At 35.7% G+C, this 15,740-nt stretch overlaps 1 protein-coding gene across 9 annotated transcripts in view; it reads left to right on the plus strand.

Moving 5' to 3' along the window:
• PCDH9 (protocadherin 9) overlaps positions 1 to 15,740 on the plus strand; it is a 921,308-nt gene that overhangs the window by 594,704 nt on the left and 310,864 nt on the right. For 5 of the 9 annotated variants that reach the window (XM_073894451.1, XM_073894452.1, XM_025875262.2 and 2 more), the window contains one exon: positions 11,196 to 11,397. In XM_073894451.1, coding sequence (XP_073750552.1) covers positions 11,196 to 11,397 — 202 coding nt within the window. Of the gene's footprint in view, positions 1 to 11,195; positions 11,398 to 12,009; positions 12,063 to 15,740 lie in introns of all 9 variants that reach the window. The other 4 variants (XM_073894455.1, XM_073894457.1, XM_073894458.1 and 1 more) reach the window with 2 other exon arrangements.

Raw genomic sequence — 15,740 nt, forward strand, 5'->3', positions numbered from 1 at the left:
AGAGTGAGAGAGAGAGTACAGGAGAGCGGGAGGGTCAGAGGGAGAAGCAGGCCCCTTGCCGAGCAGGGAGCCCGATGCGGGACTCGATCCCGGGACTCCAGGATCATGACCTGAGCCGAAGGCAGTCGTTTAACCAACTGAGCCACCCAGGCGCCCCAAAAATTATGCATTTAGATGAGGGTTGTCCTTCAAACTTGCCCTCTTTTTTACCTACTTCACTTAAAATTAGCATTTCTCAACATATTTTGGAACTCCTCATTCCTCACAGGCCTCAAAGAGTTTTGAAGCCATTGAAGAAAATGTGCCTGTCGTTTTGCAGTCTCTCCTTCTTAAGATGCTATTGTGCACCATTACAGATGGTTTTTAGTTGTTCCAGAAAGTAAAATCAGATCATAAAAGGCAGGGCTAGTACCTTGAGACTGTACAGTATAATGCCATGCTCTCATAACAGTTCAAAACCACACACTCCAAAATATTTTAAAATATTGTGCTGTCACTGCAGTATTTTGATTAAGTAGCTCCTCCTTGAAAGCATTAAAAAGATGTTTTATACAATTATGTTTATTTAATAAATGTTTTTCCTCATCTTATAATCATAATCTTATATGATGAATTCTACCATAAATGAAGTACCATTGCTAAACAAGTAATTTTTTGTCACCAGGCAAGGCTGTATATTATATGGCACTAAATAATAACCACAAAGAGACTGTTTCTAGAATGTACTTTATGGTATCAGAATTTGTCTGATTAATCCAGGTTTTCTTAGATTCAATCAATAAAGTTTGGATTTCATTTTTAAAATTAACAAATAAAGTACAGATCTCAGATATAAGTGACAATTTCCTTGTCTAAGAATAGGGAAATTTCATGTTCTAAGACATCTGTCTGTAGTGGAGTTGGTGCATAAATTTTGTATCATGTATGCATATATAAATACACAGACACAAATTTGTATCTATGTTATATTATGTTCTTAAAAGTACCCTTATTTTCTTCCTAACTTACTCTGAAAAAAAATATGACTTGGATATCACACATTCCTAATCAAAATTTTTCAACTGCAAACAGTATTTTCATTGACATCCTTTGAGAGAACCAAAAGAAGGCAAAGTTAGAAAATGCTTGTCTTTCACAATGCAAGTGTTTTTCACAATACAATTACAAAGGATAAATGAGGTTCCTAACAATTTTTAGAAATTTGATAGTTAATACAGACAGTGTTTTAGAGGATAGTCACCTTAGATCAATATATCTATCAATGTATCCACCCATTGGATGATTTACCAATGATTCCAAGATTTCAGTTGAAATTCCAAGGATGCTTGTTTCTTTTTTGTGTTCTCTATATGGCCAAAGACAGCCCCTTTCTTATTTGTACTGCTTTTGCCTTCCCCATTTTGGGGAAACACTTCTCAAATATGTGTCATGTTTATAGGAAAGCCTAGAAGAGAGACTTTAATAGCTGGTCAAGAGCATCATCATCACGTTCTCTGCCTGTACACACATTTTCATATCTTATAAATGTCACATGGATATTTACCTAAGTTTTGTGGACTATGTTCCACTATCCGTTTTCTCCATGCAAATCAGCCCTCGCCCATTAACTTTCTATGAGGATCATGTTCTTTATCATGACTGACTATTTTGGTGGCTCCTGTGCTAATTAATCCATATTTGAATCATATAAATCATAAACTAGAAAGAGGCTCCTCTTCCTGGAGTATTATTCCCTTTGCCACTTTCCTTTTTTGCTGAAGAAGATATGGTTGATGGCTCAATATTAATTATAGTGCAGGAGCTGCAAGTGATAGAAAGCCATTACATGTGTTAGGACTACTTCAAATAATTTTTTTTTTGAGAGAGAGAGCGAGCAAGTATGTGTGTGCACACACATGTGTGAGGGAGAGGGGGCAGAGGGAGAGATAGAGACAGACAGAATCTTAGTCAGGCTCCATACTCAACGCAGAGTCCGAGGGGGGCTTGATCTCACAACCCTGAGACCATTACCTAAGCCAAAATCAAAATTTGTCTGCTTAACTGACTGAGCCCACACAGATGCCCCTTCGAAGAACTTTTTACTCCTTCACTGCTTCTTCCTTATTATACTACAAAAATAAGACCAAAAAGTTAAATAAATAAAATCAAACTGTCATGTGTGATGCAAGATCAGTTGAAACAAATTATACCACATTTTAGGTGTGAATTAACAATCCTTCATGAGAACTTTTAAACAACCTTATTGTATAGTAATAGTATTTCTTGGAGTATTTACACAGATGGTTTCTTCCACCTCTCTATTTTGTCTAATATAGAATAACATGATCTGTCCTCGAAAGCCTTGAATTACTAGTTTTTATTCTTACTAGGTAATTATGATCTTGTGCCTGTTCAGCAATACACAAGGGAATTTAGAGTGTGCGTATATGTGTTTATGTGTGTTTGGGGAGGGGGATATGGGCAGGGGTGCGTGCTTAAACTCTTTTCTGAGTCAAATGCCCATGGTCTGAGGTTAATTATAAAATTAGGGCTACCTCCTAAAAAGATACTACTTACTTAAAGTAAATATGGCCTACTTTGGTTTACAAGTCTTATTTTGTATTGAGAATTATTAACAGAAATGCTAGGCAGATGCCCATTATCTCTTTTGTTAATTCTGCTAAAATTACCTGAGATAAATTCTTGAATTCTAGACACTAAATCAGACTCTATCTCTATTATAAATACATACAGATTTGACACATTATTTTTCAGTGATTTTTTTATTATTCCAGGAAAGACTCACTTTTTGTAAAAGACCAATGCTATGTCAATGGGTTCTGTATTTTTACTTCATAACAGTGATAGCTTCATGTAATTTCTAATTAAATTGCTGTAACTATTATGTATGCTGATTTTGTAAATATGATAAGGGCAACTTACTTTGTCACATGGATTTGTTTATACTAGAAAACTAAATTGGAAAGAACTCTTGCTGAGTCGTTTCTTCCCTATTTCTGTACATATAATTTATAGATGCAAAAATTCTGCTTGCAGATTCAGGAGCAGCTGCTCCTGTTTAATGTAGTCATTTTATATTTTGTATGCTCAGATAAAGTGCTGCATTTCGTACTGGGCAACATTTAACTGTGAGAAATAGGTCGAGGTTGTTTCGATAGCAGGAACTAAATAAGAGTGTAAGAAGCAAAGTAACCAACAACGCTGACAATTCTTAATCCTCCCTGGAACCCCAGAGGAAATTTAAGGGTGGGGTCATGTCACCAAACCAAAGAGGAAAGTTGATTCGAACCCTTTTGATGTGAGGAGGAGATTCCTGTTCTATGTTTTTTCCTAATATTTAAATTCAAGCACCAAGTCTACACCCAAAAAGAGTACAAAGAATTTAGTTTTATTCTTGAAGCTATCAGTTGTTTTTGCGCAGAAGAGAAATGTGACCTACCTTTCTCACAAATCATACTGAGATCAAAAGGAAATAAAAATAAAATTATATTAAAAATTTTACCACATGTTATATTAATATGAGTCTTTCAGCCATGGGTGCTTCTAAGAGGTATTTAAAGCACTTTATTTATAAAGCACAGAAAACATAGATCCTTACTCTGAGGGTCATTTCATAAGACTGCAAACTAAACAGGCTAAATTTAAGTTAATGTGGGTTTCCCATGCACACTGAAACAAGTTTCCTCAACTAAATGTACAGTTGAGTAGGGAAGGTCAAACAGAAGTTGACAGATCTGTCCTGAAATTAAACAGTGATTCGGCTGCAGGTAACCGACTAGTTAGCAGTAGGGAGAGTATAGATGAACACACCGTTTCCCCTGAAAATGCTACTCAACTTTATATGGTCAGTAATCATCCACACCCTAGTCCTAACTATAGATAACGTAGATATCACTAAGAATAAAAAAAATCACTTTAAAGTTGCTGACACCTTTACTTTCATCACCTATGGTCAGGGAAGTTGTTATACATCTTTCTCAAACACAAGCCAAACCTTCCCATTTGTCTCCAAATACTCTAAGATGTAAACGTTGAAAGTAGAAAGAAGGGAAACACTGACTGTTAATGCACTTTTCCCATGGGAAATCACTTTGGAGCATGGACCCCATGATACTTCATTTCTACTACAACCTCTTTAGATTTCCTGGTTCGATTCTGGGTAAATCATCTTCATCCCCTGTAAATATTCATTACAAGCTCATAAAACGTCAAGTGTATATGTTCCTCAGAAAAACTTGATTTCATCAATTCTTATTTGAGGTTGTTAACATTTCTCTAGCTGGAGACTAAAAGGAATTGTTCAAGGATATGCAAAGTTAACAATGATTCTGTGTTTGAGCCAGGAATAACCTTCTCTAACAGTCTCAGTTACTCTTTTAGCCTTTTTATTTTATATTTTCATAAATTGACAATGAATTCCAATCCAAGGATGGCAACAGATCTAGGGATTGTTTTGGCATAAACTCAGAAAGCACTCCCCTTCCTTCTTTTTTTCCTCCCTCGGCTATCGTTAATTAGTGAAGGTCTCCCATTCATGCACTGACCTTGCTTAAGTGTGCAGAGTTTGCAAGAATTAGAAGGACATCATATTTTAAAAGCTGCTGGCCAAAAACATCATCAGAACTGCTAGAAACTAGCTTAATGAAATTTGACTTTTTAGGAAGTTGTGGGATATAGTTTTTGTCTTGTTCACCATTTTATTCTTAGCAGTTAGAATGGTGTCTAGTGTATAGTGGGTGCTCAACAATTATTTATTAAGGAAGAATGAACAGTGCTTCCTGTTGAAAGTCAGAAAATGAGGGTTCTGGTTTCTCCTGCAACCTACATAGACAGGTCACTTTACCTTATTTCCTCATCCAAAAAAAAAAAAAAAGTAACATTAAAATAGATAGAAAGTCTCTAAGTAATTTGCAGCTAAGATAAATAAAGTCTACATTAGCAGAACCATTTTATCATATGTACTCCCAATAAAAAGGAGAGGAGACTGACTCAATTTGCCAGTTATATATCATAAAATGATTCTTTATAAAATAATTCTGTACTCAAACCATTTCATTTATCACCAGTCAAAAAAGTTCCTTATGATTTTGTCCTTCAAAACTATTCCTTGTTTTTGATAATGGCTCATTTTAGTCATAATTACTAGTAATTTTCCTAAGTTGTAAATCCCAAAATCTTTTCTTGATTTACCACTTTGGACCTCATCTCTCAAACAAGAATGAAAAAGACACTAATATTAGCGTCCCTTAGTTGAGCCTGCAAGTATTGAGCAATAGCAAATTAAACTTATCACGACAAGATTGCTTTTGGGGTCCCATTTACCTTACTTTCTAATCTACCAGGAGTCTCACTCAATTCAGGATTTTATTAAGAGGATAAAGGTGCAATGATTTGAGATGACAAGAAGCTGTTGAGGAACTTCCTATTGAATTGAATGAGTACTTTTTGTTGAAAATGTGTTCTTTTGTCATTGTGTAGCTGCACCCCAGCAGACTCTAAGTGAAGGGTGGGTGATGGTCTGGCAAGGCTGAAGAAAAGACCCAGAGACAGTAATCAAGACGTAGTTTTATTGGGAGGGCTTACACACAGAGAGTCTAGGAGCAGCAGACAGGACAAAGCATCCCCTGCTAAAATCTACATGCCGCAAGCTTTTATAATGTAGCAACTAGCCTAACAAGTATCAGTACCCACTCCTTCCTTGCATGGCCAGAACATTCCAAAGATAGTGAGGCCTGCCATCTGGACATTCTTTGTTACAAAGGAGAAGCTCCAGGTTGGTGGCCCCCGGGCCCCCTGACCTTGAACACTGAACATATTTCTCTACATATTCTGCTTGGTGGGAATATAGAGGGAGGATGGGATCTGTACATTCTCAAGATAGTGATTAACGGGGGCATTCAGGGTATGTTTTCACAAACCAGTCATCCAGCATGTACCATACTGTCGTTTAAAAATTCCTCTTCTCAGAGCTTGCAACCTAAGACTATCCTCATAACTGTCATTTTTAAAATCTCAATTAAAATATGTTCTCTTAAAAATAAGAAAGGTCAAAATGTTTCCAGTTAATATTATTAGAAATGTTTGTATTAAACTGCAGTTTCCCATCTCCAGTTTTCTTTTAACCCTCTTTGGGGTGATTTCCTTTGCTACTTTGAGAGAAGATATATAAGAAAATATTATTTCAAGTAAATAAAAAGCATATATTCATTGGATTTAATGCTGAGGTAAAGCAAAAGCAAGTTCACATGCACCATTTTTTGTTTTTTACTTCATCATAAGTAATTTCTGGCAGTTTGTGTGTGTATGTATACTATTCAGGGATTAGATAGATGAATGATACATCATTTTTTCTTAACTGTGGTTAAAAGAACTAAATCAGAGTTAGGAATATTTCCTTGAAAAGATATTTAAGGAATTCTGCACAAATGAAACCACATTTAAATAATTCTAAAGGACTTATTTTCTACTTCCACAATATCAATGTATAATTTTAGAGAGAATAATTATTTTAAGTGTCAGTTATTAACTAGTAAATTTGCTTATTTGTCTTGTAATAATTGGCTTAGTATGCCAAATTCATGTTGTTATTTTGTGATTTGAGGAGAAGAGAAGAATTTTTAACTGCAATGATTAAAAATCTTAGGTAGAGAAAATAAAGAATAGAAGTTAGAATAGCAAAGCATGGATAGTAAAATTGTTTGGCATTCCTTAGCTCAAGAGAAAGCCCACCTCCTATCTACTAGGCTTTTTCTGTTCCCAATGAAGGGGAATACGTAAATATTAGGATGTGTTTTACTATTGCCAAGATAATCCAGACAAATTTTAGTGTGGTCAAAATAATGACATTTTTTAAAAATACCATATTCCGTGACCAGACAATACCACTTTAACAGATAGTAGTCAGATCTTAGCTTATACATATTCACACACAAAAACACATTAACAAAATGTAATTCAACTAAGTAAAATCTTTACTAACCTGATTTTTACGCTTAACAATAGATTATATTTTCAATATCAGGAAACATTAATAAAAAGTTAAGTATTGTGATTTGTTCAATTGTGTGATGTATAATTTATTAATTAAATACCTGTTAGTGTTAGGCATGTCACTCATTTCTAACTTTTTGCTCTTTTATGCAAAGACCCATTGAACTTGACCATGAAATCTTTGCACATGGTAATCCCTGGAGGTTAGTGGGACTGGGATTGTAGACTTGAATGTGAGTCATCCACTGGTGAATAATATTCTGTACCAGTAAAAAACACACAAAAGAAGCATTCAAGCAATGGTTGAGATTTCTTGGGTGACTCAGAGTTCTTTTAGTGACTCCTGAAGAACAGCGCCCAATACAGGAACATGTGTATCTTCCCTGAGCTTCTTGAATTTTCCGTCTCTTTCCTTTCTACTAACCTGCAAGAAAAAATATTGTAAAAGCGTTTGGAGATGTTTCTTAAATTAAACCAGTGTGGCATCTCCCGACTTGCAGCATCCTGAACCTATATTTGTATGCATGGCCTTTTATGCTTGTGTAGAGTACAGAATTTCTGATGAAATTTTCGCATGGTTAGAATTCATATCAGCAGCCCTGAGATAAAATAACATGAAGCAGCCTTAGTAGTTACTGGTTCCCATCTTATTCCATCTCAGGGCAGCCAGGGACCTAGAGCTAACTTGTTAGTGATAAATCAGATAAACAAATGTGACAGTCAAACCGTTAACAAGGCATAGCCAATAATAATAATAATGTTTACCATGGGAGAAAATGGAATGGGTAAGAGAGAAATTTTAGGAAAACAAAAGTGCAAAGGCTTTGGAAAGTCTGAAGTAGTCTCATGATAACATATGTTGTCCCAATTCAGTCAGGCAGGGCTTGACTGTATTTATAAAACAAATTGGTTATATTTCCATGGGGATAACCCAGAAGCAACAGTCCCAGAGGCAGTAAGAAAGCTTATCCCTCTTTCTCTCTTCAAATATGCAAACAACTATAGGTTTCTTGAAAGGATAATGGGAAAACCTTCGCTTTCTCAGAGGAGAAATCATGTATTCTAAACTGTCCGTCTTCATCTGCTGCTCCCACCAAAAACAGCTTCCCCTCAGAAAGGCTCTGAGCTGACATGATCTACAGGCACTTTGGGAGACATGCCAAGACTATGGGGGCCGGCAGTTCTCTTACAGAAGAACAATACTTTTTTCTCCCTGGTATGAAGGAATCACATCTTTTTTTTTTTTTTAACTTTATTTATTTGAGAGAGCGTGAGAGTGAGAGAGATCACAGAGGGAGAGGGAGAAAGCAGGCTCCCTATGGAGCAGGACCCTGAGATCATGACCTGAGCTGAAGGCAGACACTTAAAGAACTGAGCCACCCAGGCGCCCCAGGAATCACATCCTTAAAAGTAGCTAAACATTGATAGCCCCGGAGGATAAAAGAGGATATGTAGCTGTAAATTTCAAGAATGATAACTACCTTTTATTGAGTACCTACTATATGTCAAATTTTATACACCAACAACCCTTACATAATCTGCTTGAACCTTACAACACTTCTCTGGTGGAGGCACTATCCATTTCACAAAGCCAGGAACTCACTCAAAGAGATAAAGTCACTTGCCCTGGGCCAGTCTCTGCAGAGCAAGGGCTCCTAGCCAAGAGGTCTGGTTTGGGCTTCCTCACCTGGTATTCTTCCGTAACATCTGAACAAGTCTGTTGAATCCTTGCTGACACCTCCAACTTCTGTTTCTTAACACTTCATGGATCCTCATTTTCCTGCATTTCAATTTCTTCAAATTCTTTGCTTATATCTACCTTGATATTTCAGATTTGCATCAGCCATTACAATGATAAATTAAAGATGGATTTGCTTGATCACTTTGCTTCATACCACGGTGTCCGTATTCCAGATCTTAGTCCATATGCCCCACCACCCCAACCTCCCATTAGACTGATAAACTGTGCACAGTTTTGCCATTTAAAACTTAAACATCTTTGAATCAAATTAATTAGGAAATAGTTCCATAAAGCACCATAGTTAAAGCATTGTACCACTCTAATTTATACTGTCCAACTGCAAATAAATTGCATCAGATTTTTGTCTTTGCTTATTCTCACTTATAAAGTGGTAAGGGAATATCATAGTATAATATGTGTGAGATTGAATCTAATTAGTTGCATTTGAAACAGTTTTGAAAAAAATAGTTGTCTTATTCTCAGTGAAATTGTAGTGCCAGGCTATATACCAATAGGTGCTCAATGAATGCTAGTTCTAATGGCCGTTCTGTGAGAACTGCTGTGTTCAAGTGCTACGGGAGCTGCAGATTCACATTTCTTAGGAGAAAAAAAATATATAGTAATTAAAGCAATATTAATTATGCTTAGAAGAATATCATAGATGCAAATTTTCCTTTTTTCTTCTATCTTTGGAACATATACTTTATAATGGCTTATGGGCATCTGGAAATGATTTATAAAGACTGAAGAGTAATCTGTCCCATTGTCTTTCTCTTGTAATTGACTTCTTTTTCACTCACCTGAGTTATAACTAAGAGGTATTCCTCCAGAGATAATACCAAAGATATTTTAATCACCAAAACTTCAGACTTTTTAAGTAGGCTAGTCACTTTAAAAGCTATGTTTGACTGTCATGTATAATGGGAAGCCTGGTCACCAATAATAATGCTGTGTTTATCACAAGAGGATACTGATGAAACAAGGGCATATTGAAACAGAAACAAAAAATAGTTATATTATTGGTTTTCTCTAACGGGTTGAATTCACATGAGAGAGGAAATGCTATAGTAAATAAAAATGGTAGCATTTTCCTTTCTATACAAGGAGAAGTACATTTCAGATATTAATGTTCAAGTTTGGCTTGCATATTGTGGAGCACTCACCTAGGCACGTTTCAAAATCTACTGAGGGGAGAATGAGATAGTTGTGCATGAAGGTGAAATGTGCTGCAATAGACTCAGTTAGCACCGTTTATGATTATAGTGTACGTGATGTCGGCATCAGTTCATTAAAAATGTACTGAGCTATCAAGTCATTTCACACAGGTCATTGAACAGCAATAAAGTGGTATCCGCTCTTCTCCATTATGACTCTGAGCTGGATTTGAACCAGTGACTCATAGGAAATAGGCTATGTTCTATTGTTGTCTATAAAAATGCATTTATGGAGTGGCAGTATATCTATCTATAGCATTTTGTGTCTAACTGCATTCTTTTTTCTTTGGAATGGATACAATCTATAAATTGCCTCTTGGCAAAACACACAAGTTTTAGGTATTATAAAGTGATTATATACCTTATTATTTATATATTCATAATTTTGTTAAATATGAGTAAAAGTGGTCACATGTGACATGATACTGAAAGGTCTTTTGACTGTTAAAGCCAAATGAAAAATTAGGTGCAGTCAGACATACAGCACAAATTTACTACTCTCATATAATTCCAGAAGTCATAAATCTCCACCCCACACAGCTGTAAATATTCTCATATCTCATGGATTACATCAGCTAAAAGAACATTTACCAAGAGTACTAAGCAGCAATCTGTGCTGAAATGCATACTTTTATTTTATTAAAACACTAAAATTTATTGAAGTACCCATACACATATTTTAGATCACTTCTAATAGTGACATTGTACAAATAGATGCCAAAATAATACTCCAAACATCTTTCTGCTGGGATGTTCTATAATCAATGCCTGGTAGTAATATCTGAGCCAGTGGGCAATAATGAGTTCTTTGAAAAAAGTACCTTAAAATCATTAAGTAAACAAAATGCCTGTTCATTCAAAAGAAATGGAATGTCACATCATCTATGTATTTATTCAGATCTATGGAACAAATATTTGCATATTTCTGCTTATCTCAAGTTTTTTCTTTAAACCGCTGACAACTTGTATATTCTTATTTGCTTTTCTTGCTACAATTTTCAACGGTTTACCATTAGTGTCTTTTTTTGTTCTTCAATTAAACAAGACTGAATTTCCTTCTTGTATTTTCCAAGTTAGACATGATATAGTAAATAGCAAATGATAGATTTCGTTCCTAGCTTTGTTCCAAGTTTTATCTGTTTTGCTCTTACATTGTATCACGTGTTGAAAGTTGTTTTGATGTTGCGTTCCACCGTGTCCTTTTTATCTGGGAGGAGTGTTAATCGCGTGTCCTGTGATCTTCTTTGTAGTCGCAGCGCCGCGTTACGTTTCACCTCCCCGATGGCTCCCAGGAAAGCTGCAGTGACAGTGGTCTAGGAGACCACGAGCCGGTGGGTAGTGGCACCCTGATCTCACACCCTCTTCCTCTGGTTCAGCCACAGGACGAATTCTACGACCAGGCCTCTCCGGACAAGAGGACTGAAGCAGATGGCAACTCTGACCCCAACTCTGGTGAGTCCCCTTAAGAACTGTGACCGCTGGGAGTTCTGGTTTTCTGTTGTGTGCATTTGAGTTCTAACAGTGATTTGGGGGAGCCAGTAAATGGACATTTGGTTGGTTTTTGCTGGCTTTCTTGTTGCCGTATTCAAAATATCATCAAGTCTACTGTGCTTGTTGTTCTGTGGAATGATGTTTTCCAATGAAGACTTAAAAAAAAAAAAAAGATAAAGTAGTTGATTAAAACAAGTGTGAAGAGGGGTGATAGTGATTTTGGGGTTTTGCTTTCCTTGTTTCAGTTTTGGATATGTTTCTAACCAATGCATTGAACAAGTGGAATGAGTGAGATAGAATTAGCAGAAAAGTCTTTATTCTACACAGATCCACACCCCTACCTTAGAAATCATTGCCCATTCAAAGTAAGCCCTGTGAGGGTACTTCTTTCTTTGCCTTTGGAGGAAATTTTGGGCAAGGACTATACCTTTTTTTGATGTTGCTGTTACTTTTTTTTTTAATCCCTGATGAGTTCACTAATATTAAAAAGTTAAAAATCTAATTCAATACTTATGTCCTGTCCAGAGTAATGAGCATGATTTCTACTTGATTTAAATTAAAACTGTTTTCTAGCTCATCTTGAACCTGCATCAAACTGGTCACCTACAGTGAGAAATGGGGATAGGGTGAGTTTTCTCTAATTTTCTAAGCTACTTCTCTTCTACTGCTGTAGACATTAAGGTGCCTCTGGCAATTCTGTGGTTGAAGTAAAAGACCAAGAGGAGGTAAAAAGCACAGAAAGGCTTTCTTAACTCATCCTGTTGTGAGAATCCAGAATTGGTGTTCTCTGACTTCCAGGATTTTAAGCTGCCTCTTTGTTTCCAGGGCTGTGGTCGGGGATCTTTTGAATGTATTATCCCTCCTCTCCCTGAAGCTGGCATCCATTTCTGCAGGTTTCTCTGATAAATGACTTTCTTCTCGTTGGCATGTCTAGTTATATTGGCATCTTCTTTCTGCTGAAGTTTCTCCCTACCCCAGCCAATCTTAGGAAGATTTAAGTAGATTGCACACCAGCTCTGCTTCTTGACCTTTCTTTCATGTTCTGTATCTTCGGCTCATAAGGAAAACATCTTTTTACTTCACATATTATGAAGTAAAGGTCTGAAGGTCAGAGGTCAGGTGGGTAGGAGAGCTTTTTTCTAAACTGATTTCCCGGTTTCTAACTTCCCCTCTTCAGTTTTAAAACATCTCTTAACTGTCATTAAGCTGAGAGTACGAAACTGGTCCTTGGCCTCCTCTTCCCCATATGGGAATGGTTGGATTCTCTTATCTTTGGGCTTCAGCTAAAACCAAGACAGAAAGACTCCCATTTTAAGAAAATAGTTTTAGGTCTTGTCTATATAGTTCACCAGCGTTGTTGTTGTTGTTTGTTTTTTACAGAAGTAAAAGGAAAATAGGGGGGAGAAAGTACACAGAAGTATGGTTAACCTAAGTTGCCTTAGGCCAGAACTTTATCCAAAATGTATAGCTACTCCCCCAATGCCTTCTTAGTCCAGGGCAGTAGCACTGAGTGAGCTGCCAAATGGGAGAAGTTAGAAGAGATTCTAAAGCCAAAAATAAAAGGCCCTTTCGAAATAGTTTCAAGAGGTTCCCAGAGTTTTTACCAATCTAGTCACACGGAAAAAGAGCCCCCAGGGATGACACACCCTTGCACACTCAACATTCAACCCAACACAGTGACTTCACCCACGAGAATCATGGTCAATAAAATGTGTTAAATTTCTCCTTGGTGGAGACAGCATCCTTATTCACCATTAAGAAAGAAGGAAAATAGGCAGGTAAGGAAAGGAGGTGCCCGGAGGGACCCTGGAGGCCAACTATACTTTTGACATTTAACAGGACTTAAAATTTTAACCTCCTCTGTAAATGTCTAGAGCAGAATTAATTAGAATAGCCTAGAAATATTAAGAGATTCATAGCTAAATGGTAATTCATATTAGAATAGTATTATGATATATTATCTTAAGATTCCACAGTCACATTTTTGTAATTAACTTTGAGGAATTTGTGAAGTGAGGTAAAGCATAATTGATGCAGTATTCTTCAATAGTAATAATCTTGCTATTCAGATCTAGACTGTATCCTTTGTCCTCATTGGGATTTTCTGTCTGTGGTGTGATAATTCTTGAAGAGCCAAGATTTTGTAGTAACCATGCTATATCCATATAAATCATGAATGTCTGTATTATCTGTACAATTATTAAGTATTGAATCTGTAAGGATTCCTATTTTTTAAAATATTATGCCTCTCAATAAAAAATCTTTAAAGATTAGTAGTAATTCCATAGTAACATTTTCATTATACTTTTTAAAAAGAAATTAATAAAAAGAGTATCTTATGGGGGAGTTTTTGGAAACATTAGGCTTTATTATAGGGTCTTGCTTCTACACACACACACACACACACACACACAGTGACATTGATCTACAATATTCTTCTTTACTTCCAACCTCCGGGTTGTTGGCATCATAACTTTTATATTCTATCAAACATATGAATTTTGAAAAAAAATTAGGAAAGTATGAAGGTTTTTACATGCAATTCCAAAAATAAAGTTTGTAAATTATGTTATAATTGATGGTTTTTATAAATAATATTATGTAAAATCTACAGTAGTCTTTATTGTATCAGATGTGACTCATGCCAACAATTTAGATGTGCTGGACATACAACTTTCTTTTTTCCTTTCATTTAAAAAAAAACAAAACTTGAATCCCCATTTCCCTTGTGTGACAGAAACTTCACTTTTCTCCCCTCTCAATTTCGTATGGTCTACATCATGCCAAAAAGAATTGAAATATTCTGGTCCCTTGGTCATCTGCCCACTTCCATGTCTACTGAGATGCCCCTTGTTTGATTGGGTCTACATGTGTCTCAAATGATACTGCCTTCAACCCAGCCTTCCTGGCCCTTTCATAACTACTATCATTGCCTTCACGCGAATGAACGCGGGCAAAGGAGTTTGTGCAGGCTCACTCGCATGGTGAGTTTATCACTTAGGATCTTCCTGCTTCTCTGAACTCTGCTATGGAATCTAGCCTCAGGACTCTGTAATCCCAATCCACTAGGTTTCTCTTGAGGTCTGCCCAATGAGCACCAAGTAGAGTCTCTCCCCTCATTTCTATTTCTTTCATCCCTTTCTTTCCCAGCAGGGCTGAGTAAATGTTTTTAGTGTCTGGAGTTGGAGATCCCCCACTGTATTTCTTGATAGTTTTTCACAAAGACACAATTCCTCCAACTTTCTTTTTTCTTTTCTTTTCTTTTTTTTTTATTTTCTCTAGTAGCAATTGAAAAAATAATCAGCGTGGTAGGTTTAGAACTTCAAAAAATAACAGAATGCCTTTTACCATTCTCTACCCTGTCTCATCCTCATCTATGCAATGAATTTAAAGCCAATACCTGTTTGAAAAGGCTGGGGTAGGTAAAGGGATATATACAAGCAGAAAATATATATATATATATTAATACTTCAAAATTATTTTCATAAATAATTGTGAAAATTATATTGTGTTTATTGCTAAAATAATTGCAGAGCATGCTATTAAATTATATAGTGAGTGAATATAAAAGTGATAAACATAAGAAATTATTCCTTTTTAATGAAGAAAAAAACTTATGATGAAGAACTTCAACCCATTAGTCATTGATTACCACATGAAATCCAGTTCTCATAGGAAATCCAAGATATATACTTCCTTATTATATTAATTTATAAAATGAACTGGTGCCCTAGAAACTTCTAGTGATGACCAGTAAGTTTGTTTCTTTTTTCAGTATCATAAAACTTTTTTAAGACAATTGTGGACATATGAGTATGTGTTGGGTTTTAAACGATATTAAGAATTACTTATTTTGTGAGATGTGATAATGGTATTGTAGTTTTATCAAGAGAAAACCCTTTACTGGTAGTGATGGATTTTGAAGAATTTATAGAAACGGCAATATAATGTCTGGAATTTGTTTTAATGATACTCCAGCAAAATACTAATAATGATAATAATGGTGATAGTAATGATGGGAATAAATTAAACAGTGAAATGTTAGTGGTTGTTGAGGTTGGATAATGGATATATAGAGCCTTATTATACCGTTCTTCCTATTTTTTCATGTTTTAAAATTCTCAAAATGCAAAGTTTATTTTAAGTATATAGTGGGAGACTGATATAAAACTCAGAACCAATATATGAAATATCCAAGTTCTTCCTTTTTCTATTAATTGTTTTGAACCAAAGATGTGGTTTATTATACAAAAGTATAGCCAGATGGTTGTGTATATAGCAATCATATTTTATACATTGAAGTA

This window comes from Callorhinus ursinus, unplaced genomic scaffold (genome assembly GCF_003265705.2).
Source record: "Callorhinus ursinus isolate GAN/ISIS: 27379988/994484 unplaced genomic scaffold, GSC_fseal_2.0 scaffold7, whole genome shotgun sequence".
In the NCBI taxonomy this organism is placed as follows: domain Eukaryota; kingdom Metazoa; phylum Chordata; class Mammalia; order Carnivora; family Otariidae; genus Callorhinus; species Callorhinus ursinus.